The sequence below is a fragment of the Camelus ferus genome, chromosome 18 (genome assembly GCF_009834535.1).
Source record: "Camelus ferus isolate YT-003-E chromosome 18, BCGSAC_Cfer_1.0, whole genome shotgun sequence".
NCBI classification, from domain to species: Eukaryota; Metazoa; Chordata; class Mammalia; order Artiodactyla; family Camelidae; genus Camelus; species Camelus ferus.
In genome coordinates, this window is record NC_045713.1 from 12,381,443 (window position 1) to 12,396,028 (window position 14,586).

At 57.9% G+C, this 14,586-nt stretch overlaps 2 protein-coding genes across 3 annotated transcripts in view; one reads left to right on the top strand and one right to left on the bottom strand.

The window, feature by feature from the left end:
* Positions 1-1,126: 1,126 nt before the first annotated feature.
* On the top strand, positions 1,127-9,591 carry BRI3 (brain protein I3). Its single transcript, XM_032460047.1, has 3 exons — positions 1,127-1,477; positions 2,025-2,127; positions 9,179-9,591. Exons 1-3 carry the CDS (start codon positions 1,336-1,338, stop codon positions 9,309-9,311), a joined length of 378 nt encoding a protein of 125 aa, XP_032315938.1. The 5' UTR covers positions 1,127-1,335; the 3' UTR covers positions 9,312-9,591.
* Positions 9,592-9,765: 174 nt separating this feature from the next.
* Positions 9,766-14,586, bottom strand: part of BAIAP2L1 (BAR/IMD domain containing adaptor protein 2 like 1) — a 71,224-nt gene continuing 66,403 nt past the window's right edge. For both annotated transcript variants that reach the window (XM_032460044.1, XM_032460045.1), the window contains 2 exons: positions 12,098-12,135; positions 9,766-11,620 (listed from right to left, as the gene is read on the bottom strand). In XM_032460044.1, coding sequence (XP_032315935.1) covers positions 11,545-11,620; positions 12,098-12,135 — 114 coding nt within the window. In that variant the 3' untranslated portion in view covers positions 9,766-11,544. The remainder of the gene's footprint in view (positions 11,621-12,097; positions 12,136-14,586) is intronic.

Genomic DNA, 14,586 nt, shown 5'->3' on the forward strand with positions numbered 1-14,586 from the left:
AAAAGACAGATGGGAAGGGGCTTCGAGGAACTACACTTGTGATAAACACGATGGTCTCCTATGAAAAGTTTAAAGTGAGGCGGGGTCTGAGAGTTGTCCCCAGGCTAGATCAAAGTGAGGGTCACATGAGAAAGGCGGTGAACCCCAAATGCTGCAGGAGGCCCTGGAGGGGTGCAGAGGAGCTAGAGTGTCAGGGGACCAAACTTGCACATTGTTCTGTTCAAAGTTTTATTACAAACCCATTAAGCACTAGCATGTGACTCTCAGGAGTGCTTTAGTGAGGGCTGCGGACAGAGAGGCCATTGCGGTCAAGTTTGGGTCTCTTCCCTCTTCCGAACTTGGCTCTGGGCTGTAGACTGGGAATCAGGACTTCCTGGGTTGCTGTGAAGATCTATGAACCGAGGAACAACAGTGGCACAGTGCCCGCCACGCAGTGGCGCCCGATATTTAGGGTTTGTTATTTGTAATTAGTGGTCACAATGCATATAAAATACCGAATTAATTTTGTCTAAAGAAAACCAAGGGAATGAGCCCCAGCTGAGAGCGAGCAGACACGGTTCCCATGCATCACTCGCTTTTTCCCTCGGGAGTTTGCGCTTCCACTGTCCCTGGCCGCGCCCTGATCGGGATCCCGGGTCGGTCAGAATGCGGAGTCCCCGGCCCCTATGCCCAGGGGCGGCGACAACCAGGGGGCGGCCTGCGGACTCCCCCGTCCAGGCCCCGCCTCCGGGCCGCCCCTGTCCCAGGCTCCTGCATTCTCCGGTGGTGGGTGGGCTCGGGACCCCGGACCTCCGGCCGGCCACGGGTCTCCGTCCTCCGAGATCGTTGGGACTGGACCTGGCGCTGGGAGGGAGAGGTCAACGTGTGTGTGTGTGTGTGTGTGTGTGTGTGGTGTGTGTGTGTGTGTGTGTGTGTGTGTGTGTGTGTGTGGTCTCCTCGTGGTGTGACTCTGGGGCCGCAGATGTGGGGTGGGGAGGGGGAGGAGCAGGCGCAGCCGCGAAGCGGACCGTGTCACCGCCACCAAGCTACCGGCGGGGTGGTCGAGGGCGGGCGCGGCCCCTTTAAGACGCCGCCGGTCCCGCCCCGCACCGCCCCCTCGCCGGGAGCCGTGCCACGTGATCCGGGTCTTGTGACTGGCGGGGGGAGGCGCGGGGGGGAAGCCCGCGGCGCCCGCCTCCAGGGGGCCCAGCCCCGCCGCCGCCACCGCCGCCCGCGAGGAGCGGGTCCCGCCGCCGGGCGTCCGGGCGTCCCCGCGAGTCCGAGCCGGAGCCGGAGTCCCAGCGGGAGCGGGAGCGCGAGCGGGAGCCGGGCCGGGCGCGGTGGGCGCCGCCCGCCATGGACCACAAGCCCCTGCTGCAGGAGCGGCCGCCCGCCTACAACCTGGAGGCCGGCCAGGGCGACTTCGCGTGCGGCCCGCACGGCTACGGCGCCATCCCCGCCGCCGCCCCGCCGCCGCCGTACCCCTACCTCGTCACAGGTGGGCCGGGGGCCGGGGGGAGGGGGCGGCGTGGGGGTCGGCCCTGGGCCGGGGGCCGGCCGAGCGGGCGGGGCGCCGGCCCCGGGGTCCCCGGGAGCAAACTTTGGGCGGAGTTCTGTGGCGACCTTTTACCCCGAAACCAACTTTTCTACGGACGGGGAGGCGGGGGCGCGGCTTGGGGAGACCCGGGGGCTCCGCCCGTGGGGAAGGGTTGGGGGAAATCTTAGACCTGGGAACCTGCGGTCGTGCCCCCGAGTCTGGCCGCTGCCCGATGGCCCTCAGCCCACCTGCGGGGTCGCGCGCGCCCGGCCCGTCCTTCCCAGGAAGCATCACAACCTCGCTGAGAATTAACTTTATTAACGAGGTGCTGTCTGCAAGTCAGCATCTCATTAAGTCCATAGTAGGCACTTAGTGGAGACAGCTGTTGACTTGATTTAGGAAAGGATGAGAGTTTTTAGTGGGGAGAGGGGAAGGACAGGAGAAGTAGACCTCAGACTACCCTGGTTTTCCTCCCTGCCCCCCCTCTGATGTGCCTTCCTGCCCACAGGGATACCCACCCACCATCCCAGGGTCTACAACATCCACAGTCGAAATGTCACCCGGTACCCTGCCAATTCCATCGTTGTCGTTGGAGGCTGCCCTGTCTGCAGGTATGTCACAGGCCTGGGGGCCCCAGGAGCCTCTAAGGACACACTCAGAACCTCATAAAGGCAGGGTTGTTGGGGGAGGCGGTCAGATTTCAGACAAGCCACTGACCTGGGGTGTGGGAGAGAGTGGGTTCACCTGTCTTTGGATGGGAACATGTTTCATGGGGTGGAGGGGGCTGGGTCCCCTTTCCTGGGGAGTTGAGTGCTTCTGGGGCCATTGAGTCCCAAGTGGGTGGGATGCGGAAATGTTAGTAGTGGACTGACATCTCTGGTTCTGGTACTTGCAGGTTTGCTCTGCAGTTGATTCTCAAACGTGGTGAAAGGTTCTCTTTTCCTGGGAAGGGTGGGAAGTGCGTGGGCAGGGGAGCCTTGACTCAGATGGCCAGTGTGGTCCGGGAGCTGGATGGCGGTCCAGGGAGCCTGGGAGCTGCGCTGTAAGGGCTACCTTGGCCCCATCAGGGCCGTTAGCTGGACCAGGACAGAAATGCCGAGGTTCTCTGGGGTGGGAGCAATACTTCGTTTTCTCAATCTAGAGCCTCCAGAATCCTCTCAGGACTGCTTTTATAGCGCGTGAGATGCAATGACGAGATACTTGTTCTGTGTGGGTCTTGAGGATTCATATAATACCTGGTTCCTGCCCTTGGTGGATTCCAGTGCGCGGACAGCTTAGAAAGTCAGGGAAGGCTTGGCAAGGACTGGGTGTTCAGCCTGTGCGGGAGGAGGAAGTTGAAGTTTCTGAGATGGTATTGAGAAACCCAGGTTTACACTGAGACTTAATTTCAAAAGTGTATTTGGAAGGCCCAGAGTGGAGTCAAGGGGAAGTTAACGATTTCAGTCATAGCAGGGCAGCTGTGGGAGACGAGGGCCTGGAAAGAGGAGGACATCCAGAAATGGGGTGGGAGGCTGGACTCTGGAGCCCACCGTGTGCTTAATAAGGGAGCTGTGGGCAGGGGAGAGCCTCTGGGCTGCATGCAAACCCAAAACAGTGTCTCTGACACCACTGGTGAAACTCTGGCCTTTGGAGAATGTGGGGAGGAGGATAGCTGGTGGCCTCTACAAAGTTGCTTTGCCCTCAGCACCTGGGGGGCGTCAGAGCTGTTGGGGTTGAAGGCAGGTGGGTGGGCTTGGAGACAGGTGTGTGTATGTACGTACTGGGAGGCTGGTCATGTGCTGCTGGGCAGGGCAAGAGTCAACTCTTGGTCCGCTGTGGAGAGAGCCGCTGGCAATGCTGGGAAGATGCACAGAGAGGTGGCCGCTATGCTTGGCTTTGAGGCTGGTCCTGGGCGCTCAGAGCGCTGCTGTGTCCAGGGTCCTTCTGTCCCCACGCAGCTCATGTTGGGGATTCCGAGGGCCTATTTTGAGGGAAAGAGGACTGGTGTTGAGTGATTTCCAAGTGTCAGGAGGGGCGTCAGGCTGGCAGTCAAGGTGGATCAGGGTCACCTGGAGCAGAGCCATCAGGCTGGGGTTCCAGTGTCTCCTGCAGTGCCCGGCCTGCCAGAGAAGGGGGCTCAGATCCTGGCCTTTCCCGCTACTAGCTGGGCCCACTTCCCCATCTGAGAAATGGGGTGTCTGATGGGACAGTCTGAGGCTCTTGCTGGCCAGAGCCCCTGAGTGCGGAGGAGCGGAGACCAGCAGATACCCCTGGGGAGCAGGGGGAGCTTCCAGGCTGCTGCTGGGCGGGGAGCATTTCCCTGATCTCTCCCTTCCCCTCGGGTGGGACCTGTGTCATGTCATCGGAGGCCCGTGGCTTCTGCTTCTCGGCCCCTGGTTGCACAAAATGTGGATCAGGCTCTCTACTCTTCTGGGGAGAGTCTTGGGGTTACAGCGGCCCAAAGGCAAGGGGTGGGGTACCTACATCTGGGAACTGGCGTCTTCCTTTTTGTGTTGCAATTGCTGTCCTCCCTGCTTCTGGGTGGTGGATGCAGCGAGGAGACCTGGGTCCTCTGAGGACAAGTGTGGGGTCCAAGTTGGGACCAGACACTGTGACTCCCTCCGAGGCATGTCCTCCATGCCCTCCCCCCCGTCTGGGTTGAGAAGGACAGGCCCCAGCAGTGAGGGCCCCCCTGGTGCTTGGCTCTTCACGCATGGGTGTCCCGGCCCTCTGTCTGCTGAAGGGCTGGGGGCAGGGGAGGTGGGCAGCAGGAGAGGCTGGATGCTTCCCATGAGGCTCTGCGGTGGTTTGGGGAGTTGGGGTGAAGTCCTGGGGACAGCTGGTGTGGCCTCTGTCTGTCTGGTGTTGTGGGGCTGGGAGACAGGCTTTTCACATGACCGCACTTCCTCCTTTTCTGTCCAGCCCGCCTGGCTCTGTCCCCGTCCCTCCCTGGGAGCTTGGCAGGAATGTGTCCGAGTCACACGTCTGTGATTCCCTCTGAGGCCTGGCGTAAGAGGCCTGTGCCACTTGTCACTTTGCCACCGTCTGAGCCTTCCGTTAAGCAGCCTGACCCTATCTTCCCCTTTTAGCCATTATGAGAGCTTTTCTCTTGACCCTGGCAGATGGGTGAATGTGCGCCTCGTCTGTTTGGACCAAGCATTGCCTCGGCCGGCGGGGCTTCAGCAGGCCTTGGGCTTCTCTGGAGCTGTCCTGCCCTGAGGGTGTGGGCTGTCCCTGGATGTGGGGCGAGGGGGCAGCACTGTGGGTCTGGGGGTCTTGGGCTGTGGAGAGGGCGCCCTGGGCAGTGTGGGTCAGAGGCTGGAGGGTGCGTCGAGCGGCAGGTGTGGGGCCCGGCTGTCCACAGCTCCCTGCTGGCCCTGGCTGGGTATCACTGGGTGTCTGGTCTCGGGGGTGACCAGAGAGGTAGGGAATCCGGGAATGGGTAGGGTCTTGGAAGCCGAGAAGGGGGCTCAAGGAGCAGCTGTCGAGGTCAGGTGCTGCCCAGGGGCCAGGGCAGTACGGGAGCCAGGGCTTGGCCTTGCCCCGAGGAGTGGGCTCTCCCTGGCCTGAGTGGGGAGCCGCAGACGGCCGGGCAGGGCTCGTGCCCCGGGCTGTCCTGGGCAGGGTGTGCAGGCCATGGGGGCCCAGCGCTGGCCGTCATCGCTGCTTCTCCAGGGACCGAGCGCCCGTGGCCTGTGCAGCGCAGCTGCCCCGGACTGAGCCTGGGGTCTGCTGGGTCTCGGGCAGGCCTTGCTGCCTCGTAGGCCTCCTGCTGCAGGCAGAGCTGTGCCCGGCATCTGCCGGGACTTCCTGGCTGTCAGGCTGGCTCGGAACCGGCCATCAAGTGGCCGGCGGCTCTGTGAGGAGGTCCCGAGAACCACCCCTGACGAGGCAGCTCCTGTCCCCATGGGAGGCCTGTCTGTAGTGGGGACCCTGGGACAGCTGGAGGTGGGGCACATGTGTCTCTTGAGAGGGCGAGATCTGACCTGGTCTCGGGAGGGGGCTGGCCAGGTGCTTTCGGGCATCTCGCCCCCACCCTGCCCCAGGCCCTGGAGGAAGTCCTCTGCTCCCCTCTTCCTAGGAGGCTTGTCAGGGTCATTCCCTGGGCTGGGTCCTGCCTTGAGGCCGCTCTGTGCTGGGAGAAGAGAGTACTTGGGGATGAGCCAGGGGGGCTGCTGGCACTAGCTTTGGGGGTGCTCAGAGGGTGGGGAGGCCCTGGCGCTCGCTGCCTGAACAAGGCTCTGGGCTCCAGCTTCCTGTAAGCAGGACAGGATGGGATGGGGAGGAAGGGAGGACGCTCTGAGGAAACCGGAGGTGGTGAGGATGGGACTCCTCCTGGGACCTGCCCTGGGACGCGCTCTCTGGAGACCTGAGACACGTGGGCTGTGGGGCCTCCGTCATCCTTGCCCTGGGGCCCCTCCCAGGCTGGCGCCCTGAACGGATGGATGTCCGTGGAACTGAGTCGGCATTTTATCCGTAAGGCCAGAGTCAAGTAAGTGTTTTCAGAATTAGTCAGTTCCCTAATTTCTCCAGCTTCCATGTCCTCCCCACCCCCATTGCTCAGGGATGGGGGCAGGGCTTCTAACCACATCAGGGCCCCTTGTTCAGTTTGGATTCTGAGCCAGTTGAAGAGTTGAAACTCGCCTTGAACTGATCGGGGGTTTTGGGGGGTTTGGAGAGGATGAGAGGCCGGGTCGAGTGGGAGAGGCTGGCAGGAGGGGCAGGGGGTCCCCTCCCTCCCCCGCGGCCCCACAGGGATATGGGTGTGCTCTACAGCCTGGGGATGCTGCTTCAGGATTGGTCTGAGACCAGATTATGTTTCTCGGTTGAAGATTTTGGATTTTTAAAAACTGTAAATCACGCTAACACTGCTCTTCAGGACTGGGTGGTACCCAGAGTCAAACATTAACACTTCTGCAGCAAGACACAAATACTGCCATTAAGTGGGTAAATTAACACATCACTTCAGGTCACATGTGGCTGCCAGGTGACTGTTACAGGCTTAGAAAGGTTTGCTTTCAGAGCTGTTGACATTTGGAATCGTGGATGAGAGGTGTGGACTCTCGTCGTGGCAGGTGTGGTGCCTGCAGACTGACCCTGCCCTCGGAGGCCCCTGCTGGCCAGACAGATCTGGTCTCGGTTCCTTGTCTCTCGGGCTGGGAAGCTGTGGGGGTGGGGGTGGTGGTGTCGGGACGTGGTTCTCAGTGAAGGAGTCTGGGTCTGGAGCAGACCTGCTGGCACCTCCCTCGCTGCTGAAGGGAAATGCCTTCACTCTTCCCAGAGACGTGAGGAGGCCCGACAGCCTTCTCAGAGCCGGGTGGGGGTGAATGGGGAGAGGGCTGGGGTCTTGTCGGCGTCAAACCCGGACTCCTGACAGGGTGTCGGAAGCCGCAGCTGCCAGCTCTGCTCTGGCTCGGGTGAGTGGACCTGGACAGAAAAGCTTTAGGGCTGGTCTGCAGTGGGCTCTGTTCCTCTCACCTGGGGTGCAGAGGTGGGCGGGGAGGGCCCAGATGAGAGGGACCAGCCCTCCTGGGCTTCCCCAGCTTCACACAGTGTAGACCACAGGTTGGGGTCTGGGTTGAGAATTAGGGAAGAGGCAGGTGGGGGTTGCTGCCGTTTGATGCTTGACCCCAGGGGACAGGAGCAAGTCGCAGACAGGACAGTTCATGTGGACGCAGGCAGCACAGGGCAAGCCCCCTCCCCTCCACTGTGGGGAGACGGTGGCCGCTTGGAGGGCTGCTCCAGCCCCAGGGCGCTGGGTGCCCATCTGCGCCCACTCCAGAGCACTGAGGACAGCAGGGCAGGCCCCAGCCTCCTCCTGCCTTTGAGCAGACACACTGGGTCTAGGCTCTGCCTCTTAACAGCTTTGATCCTTACGTGAGATTCTGCGGAGTGATTGGCCTGGGTGGGCACCCAGTCAGGTAGGCAGTCACTGTCTTTGGGCCTCAGAGGGCAGGATTCTCTTCTGGAAGGTTTTTGGCTGGTGCAGGTGACCCAGCTGTGAGGCCTGGCTCACCTGTTTCCTCTGCTCTCCCCCTGCACATTCTAAACGAACGTGCAAACCGGGGTGACTTTGGGATTTCAGCCGTAGGTGGGACGTCGGTGTAGACGCCAGGAGCGAGCAGGCGGGGAGCTCGGCGGGCCCCGGAAGCGGGGGCAGCCGTGGTCTGGACTGGCTCGGGCAGGGGCGGCCACGCGGAGGGCTGAGGAGCGGCGTGCCGACCCGACAGCCTTTCTTGTACTTAAAAAGGGGGCTCCTGTCGCCAGACTTTGGTAGCAGTCTGTACGGGACATGGTGGCTCTGCTGAGGGATTCAGGCCGGCTGACAGGCTTCCCCTCAGAGCGGAGCCTAGCCTGTGCATCGGCGGAGTCAGCCCAGCAGGCGTCTCTGCTGCAGGACTTCTCAGAGCCTTTCCTCAGCGACCACGTGTTGTGAGCGGCGGGTTCCCGCCCGCGAGCCCTGTCCTCTGCACTCGGGCTCACGGGAGGTGCTGCTGGAGGGAACTGCCGGCCGGGCAGGCTGAGCTGGACCTGCCTCGGCGGGTCACAGCTCGTGGTCCCCCCGTGAACAGGAGCAGCTCCCGCTCGCGGAGGCCGAGCGTGAGTGACCGAGTCAGGGCCGCTTCGGCCTCCTGAGTCCCGAAGTCCCGTTACGGCACTTTCCTCCACACTTGTTTGCTGAGCTGACCTTCCTCCTCTACCCCTGGGCTACCACGATGGGTGTGAGCATCCAGTGTTCTTGGCCGGGTTTGAAGATGGGGGTGCTGCGGTGTGGACAAGGACCAGGAAGTGGAGGACCGTGGGGCGGGGTCCTCGGGGGCCAGTGTCCCTGCCAGGCCTGGCTCCTGTCCCCTCTAGCCCCCTCCTGTGTCCTTCCTCACTTCCTCCGCAGCCTGGGGCGGCCAGTCTGCCAGGAGCGAAGCTTCTCTCCTTGGGGCCCAGCAGCTGGCATGGTTCTCACTTAAGATACGGCCCCTGCTCCCCACCTTTGGGGTCTTTGAAAATGATCTTAGAATTGGAGTGGTGACCTCAGGTCTCTTGACTCTCTGGCACGAGGTCTAGGTGACGTCCCCAGGGGTCTTGGGATTAAATGTGCACAGTGAAGGTAAATGTGACCTTTTCTAAAGAGGAAGTGTTGAGATGAAATTTCTCAAGATAAGTGACATTGTATGAACATGGCTGATTCTAGTCTTCCACTGTTGGTTTATAAATATCACCAAAATTCCAAACTATCACTATTTTTGTAATTTCCCTCTAGGGAATGGAAAAAAAAATCTAAAACTTACCAGCATTGGGAAAAAATATCGTTAAGTGATCTGGTTTTCTTGGTTTTGTTTTTTCAGAGATGTAAGAGTTTTTATAGAAATGAGCACTTGCTGCTTGTTCCTTCTTTTCTAGAAGAAAACCCCTGGCAGGTTATACGGCAGCCAGGCGTTCTTGCCTTTATCAGTAGGTGGCGATGTCTCGAGAGAATCTTCTCCCCTCTTCCTGCTCTCAGTGCAGACATCGGTCGAGGCCGGCCTCCCACTCCTCGCTCGGCACCCACAGCTCTGGCATCTCCAGGCCCGGGGGTGGGTTCTGAGGGAAGGGCCGCGTGATCGCCCGGAGGGGTCACGGCCTGGTGGGGCGACAGGCCTCGGTCAGCCTAGGGCCCTAACCCATGTGCGCCTCTCTGTCTTGCAGAGTCGGGGTTCTGGAGGACTCCTTCACCTTCCTGGGCATCTTCTTGGCTATCGTCTTGTTCCCCTTTGGGTTCATCTGCTGTTTTGCCTTGAGGAAGCGAAGATGCCCCAACTGTGGAGCAAACTTTACTTAAAGGGAACAACACACCTGGCTTTCCTACACTCAGCTATCTTTTTCTAATGTAAATGTCGTGTACAATAGCTTTATTTGATTAAGCTTCAGGACTGTTTTGTAAAGTGCGGTGGGTGGATTGCGCACTGCGGGCCGGCCGAGGTTTCACGGCACAGGGGTCGCGGGGTGTGGCTCCCAGGGTTAACGACAGCTCAATAAAGCACTGCTTTTATTTTTCGCAGTCTTCAATTTGAGAAAGGTGAGAAAAACTGTTTTAAATAAATGAGATCCATACCATTGTTTACCTGTTTTGCTTATTCAGTGTTTGTTTCTGTAAGTGGCAGTGTGCAAAGTTATGGAAAGCGTCACACACACACTAAAGAGACTAGAGTGACACATCCGTCGCCCGGCTTCCACACCATCCACTTTATGCCCGATCTTTGGTTACTCGAGAGGCATTTACAGCTCAAAAAAACTACGTGTTTTCAGGTTTTTATTGTTGTAATGAAACATAATACCTTGACATTTATAGAGCATGCACCTCAGTGCCCAGGAGCTAAGGCAAGCCCTGCCATCCTGTGTGAGGCAGGTGAGCGCCCATGGTAGTCCTTCTGTGGAGGTGTAGACCGGTGGGTGAGCCAGGCGGGCCTGCACACAGCCCAGCGACCCCAGGACCTGCCACAACCCTGTAACACAGCCAGAAGACCCCAAGCCATGGCGCTCTGGAGGCCGAGGCCACAGTGGGACACCCTTCCCCATCCCTCCCTTATTAGCACTTTCAAAGCTGACACCTCACCGCCCCCACATACTGTAGACAACAAAGGGCTTCTGTGAATCTGACTCTAAAATGGTGAGAGGAGCAGTGGGCCATGTGACTAAATTTGATTCGATTGTTTTCTTTGTGGCTGAAGCATCTTCTCCAGGCAGGTGTGGTGCTGACACGTGCCCTGAGCCTGGGTCCCAGGAGCCCTCGTAGTCCTGCGTCATCTCTGTTGGTGGCAGGGTCACCTGTATGGCCGACCCAGCCAGGAGGTGGATGGGATCCAAAACCTCGAGTGTGTCACGCTTACATGGGTTCACTGTATTTGGCCTTGACCAATTTCAAGCTTACAGAAAAATGGTAACATTCATGGCAAAACCAAAGGAGCTGTGATCAGCGACAAGCCCCCTTCCCCGCCACACATAGGGAATGGCCCGGGTGTGGGTTTTCATCAGGGTCCTCCACTCCTCCAGGTTGGGCCTAGTCCCTGACATCCGGAGACGATCCCTGCCGCAGGCTCCGAGTCCCTCCCGCAGGAGCCCAGGCTCCGAGTGCGCTGTGGTGGGTCTCAGCTGAAATGCAGCCACCCCTGCTGCCCCCACAGGTCCTCCCGGCTCAGTAAAGGCTGAGTGCAGTTTCAGTACCTGATTCAAAAGTGGAGAGCCCTGCAACCCGAGAGGTTTCAGAGTAGGTTAGTGACAGAGGCAGCTTTGGTCAACTAGCTTAGCAAGTTTCCACATGGGGAGCCCCAGATGCACGGTTACCCCGCGGGCCAGGCTCGCGTGTGGTGCCTGGCATGTTTCCATCGGTCAGTCCAGATGGTAACTCAGAACTACCAGATTCAGTACCTCTTAGAAATTGTTCAAGTACTAATGTGGCTGTGATAGGGACAGACGAATGTCTCAGTGCTGTATCTTCAGTTATGTCTAAATTGCGGAAAACTGGGGATTCCTACATATGATTAAACAAAAAATTTTAAGTTAAAAAATTAAATTTTATACAGTCTCATAATTTATATTGCTTAAAATTATTTGCATGCTGTGATGCAAATTTATACAGTATTTTCTTCAAACATCATAATGCTGTTTAAGAGCACATGCTTTATAAAATTAAACTGTGGTCTCATTTGCATTCAGGTGCAGAAAGCCAGTCATGAAAGCACATACTATCCCTTATTCTGGCTATTAAAAAAATAATCATAGACTATTTAAAAAAATGATACAGTAAGGATTAGAACCAAATCTGGTTTTGAACAGAATAGGAAGAAAATATTTTGAATGATCGACTAAACTATTCCTGATTCATCTTAAAGACAGAAATGTGTAAACCCAACTATGTTATATTAGAAAATGAGTTGATTTGCTAAGTGATACATTTAAAATCAGGCACCCTCTGGCGAAGCTTTCCAACGGCACAGCACTTATCAAACACATACACCAATCACCCTGCAAGTGAGAACTGAGTGTGGAACCGGGAGACTTCCCTGGCCACCTTTTCATCGAATGATTGGTGCTGATCGATCGTTTGTCACCGTCGGTCGGAGTTTCACAGTCGCAAAGGGGTTTTCTCCGCTGTGGGGAGAGAAATATTGGCAGAAATACGAGATGGGAATTTGATGTGGAAAGAGCTAATAACCAGGGCTCCTGCTCGGTCAAATTACGGAATATGTGAGTCTTGGTCTGTGACAGTCCTCTCCATGCCACGTGTCATGGAACTATCCAGAGTGTAAAAATATTTTTGACAGAGAGCCCCCCTCTCTAGTCCTATATGGGGCGGGGGTGGTGGGCTCTGGGAGAGCCACATAGGACGGGCTGGGTTAGTAAGCTGCCAAACGCAGCGTGTGACCAGGGCCCTCCCTTCTGGATCAGCCAGATGCTGGGCGGGCCCCCCAGGCTCCCCAGAGGACCCCACAGGCCCGAAGCCTTTTTCAGGATCAGGCCCCCTGGGCTGTGCAAGGGGGAAGACCCTTCCAGGGGCCACCACAGGCCCCTCACCCACAGGGGTGGGCCACCTGGAGCGCGAAGGGCTCTGTGGAGGAGCTCACGTACCTGAGGAAAGGAGGCTTTGCAATCCCGTTTGCATCACTCTGTGAGAGAGAAAAATGAAATTTGTGAAAGGCTCATGAAACTGGAACATTTAACAGGAGCCGAAGGTAAAGATGTCAGAAGTCTAAGGGACTGTTTAAAGCTATGCAAGTCGAGGACAAGGGCAAGAGCAGAGAATGGTCTAAAGGCCACTGAGGGACCCTCGCATATGCTGGACCATCCTGGAGGGAAAACGCAGGGTCACTGGCCACTCAGGGGCAAAACTGTAGTGACTGTGGCTTTTTGGGAGCCCGATCCTGAATGATGCCATGAGAAACAGTAAGGAGAAAACCTTGCTGGGATTTGGTGCCCACACTGCTAGCCAGAGACCGGGTAGGAAGTCCTGTCAAAGTGCAGGAAAGAAGGCGGACCAGGGCAAGCACTGTCTTTTCCTGCAGGGCCTCACGGAGCCCCAGCCCCAGTCCCAGAGACGTGGGTTGCCCAGTGTGGCCAGGGGCCCAGTGTGTCTGCCTTCTTCCCTCTGTTCTACAAAGAACCTGCTTGAAATCTGCTCTGCCGCTGTTTTTTTTTGGGGGGTGGGGTGGGTAGGATTAGGTTTGTTTATGTTGAGAGGAGGACTGAACAGCCCAGGACCTCATGGGCGCTAGGCAGGCGCTCTACCACTTGAGCTATACCCTCCCCTGCTCTGCTGTTGTAAGAAATCACTGGCCTGAGCTGGCGGGCTTACTCAGATGGCCGCCCAGGAGAGGGCAGTGTGACGCCGTCTGCCTGACGGGCCACCAGTCCTGGCAGGCCAGCCCTGACTGTCACGAGAGCTCCCAGACCTCCCCAGGGTGTTAGGGTGCACAGACCCCCGAGTTCCTCTCACTTCCCATTGCTAACCCGGGGTTGAAGGCCATGCTTGGACAGGGAAGCCAGGCCAGGCTCCTTCGGGATGGCCTACCTTGGTGTTGGAAGTACACTCTCAAGGTGGAAGGGGGATTGGGGGCACCGGGGCTGCTTCAGACTTGCACCTGCTGTCTCCAGGCCTCTCACACATTGACCTTGAACCTGGGGCCAGCAAGGTGGTCCTGGGGGGAGCCCCAGCACTAGGAGGCAGGCAGCCCGGGGCCCTGATTCAGTGTCTGCTTCCCATCACTGAAGCACAGAGCAGCGGCCCTGCTTATTAGCACATTCTAGTAGGGCTTTAAATGGCTGCAAAATGAGTTTTCCCCACAGGACACCCTGGGCTTCCTCAGCAGGACTCGCTGTAAGGCGTTTCTGGTATGACACTCATGGTACAGGGTAGTTAAGGGCTAACTGATGACGTATTTTAAAAAATACACCAGGATGCCTCTCATGCAGTCCCACACGCCCTCACCCAGCAGAAGGCCCGGAGCAGGCGCCCCCAGGCTGTGAAAGGCCTCCTGTGGCCGCGCGTCAGAGGGAGGGCGGTGGCACCCCCCGCCCCCCGCCCGGAAAGCGTCTTCTGTCAAGTCAGACTCCCCAGGCTGGAGTCCACAGGGTGTGTGCACCCACACTCACCGGAAACCACCTTTCTGCCTTTCCTTGGGGCAGAACACTTTCCCTCCCCTGTGCACCCTCAATTTGAGGAAGGCTCTCTGCTCCCGGAACTGGGAACCAGAGACAAGCCCACCCGCAGACCCCCATCTGCCCTCAGGGCAGAAACCTCGGAGCCCCGACTGAACTTTAAAACAAGCTTAGCCATGTTTTCTCAAGCTGTGTCCTCTGGGTGACATGACATTTGAGAGAAACAAAAGCAAGTCCAGCCCTGGCGGTAAAGTGGCAAGAAGTAACAGCCTGTGCTGTGAGGAAGGAGGGTAGAACAACTCAAGACGGCAGCCTGAAGCCATCTCATGTCGGGACACCTGGATCCTGGTGTGCCCCGCACCCGGGCACTGGGACATCCACCAGGATGCTCGGAGCAGCCCCGCCCTCACAGCCCAAACATCCACCAACAGAGAGGTGACGGCTCCTATGTCTCAAGAGTGCCCAGGGCTGCCCCCTTCCCTGTGCTTTCACAGGTGCGGACCTGGGCGCTCCCCGACAAGCCCTGCGCACGGATCTCAGAGGCAGTTTCCCAGAAAACCCAGCCTGTGACCGCCATGCAGGTCACCTCCCCCCTCTGTCCCTTGCCTTGTTAGTTAACTCTCTACAGATCTTCTATCATGGATATTTTTGTTTATGCCTCATTTTCTGCTTCTTATCAGTAAAACGCAAGTTCCAGCCGAGCCACGGCCCGGCACTCGGAAGACAGTTGTCAAAGGGACTGATGCGGTGACTCACGGCCTCTCTTTCTTACAGGGCTGTTGAGGATCACAGAGAATGTCCACACAGTGTTTACACAACACGCTTTCTGAAGATGTAATGATTAAATGACCACTCTCAGCCTCAACCCTTCCTTCAGAAAACAATATGAAAACTGAAGAAAATGCAGAAAAATGTGATTAAACGACTAAAGGACTGCAGACGTGACTGAGAGCGAGGAGAGA

What these genes read in the sequence shown, in the direction of transcription:
- BRI3 (XM_032460047.1), top strand. Translation starts at nt 1,336, where the DNA reads ATGGACCACAAGCCCCTGCTGCAGGAGCGGCCGCCCGCCTACAACCTG. An exon ending in GTACCCCTACCTCGTCACAG is followed by an intron (nt 1,478 to 2,024) that starts GTGGGCCGGGGG and finishes TCCTGCCCACAG; the next exon opens with GGATACCCACCCACCATCCC. An exon ending in GGAGGCTGCCCTGTCTGCAG is followed by an intron (nt 2,128 to 9,178) that starts GTATGTCACAGG and finishes TCTGTCTTGCAG; the next exon opens with AGTCGGGGTTCTGGAGGACT.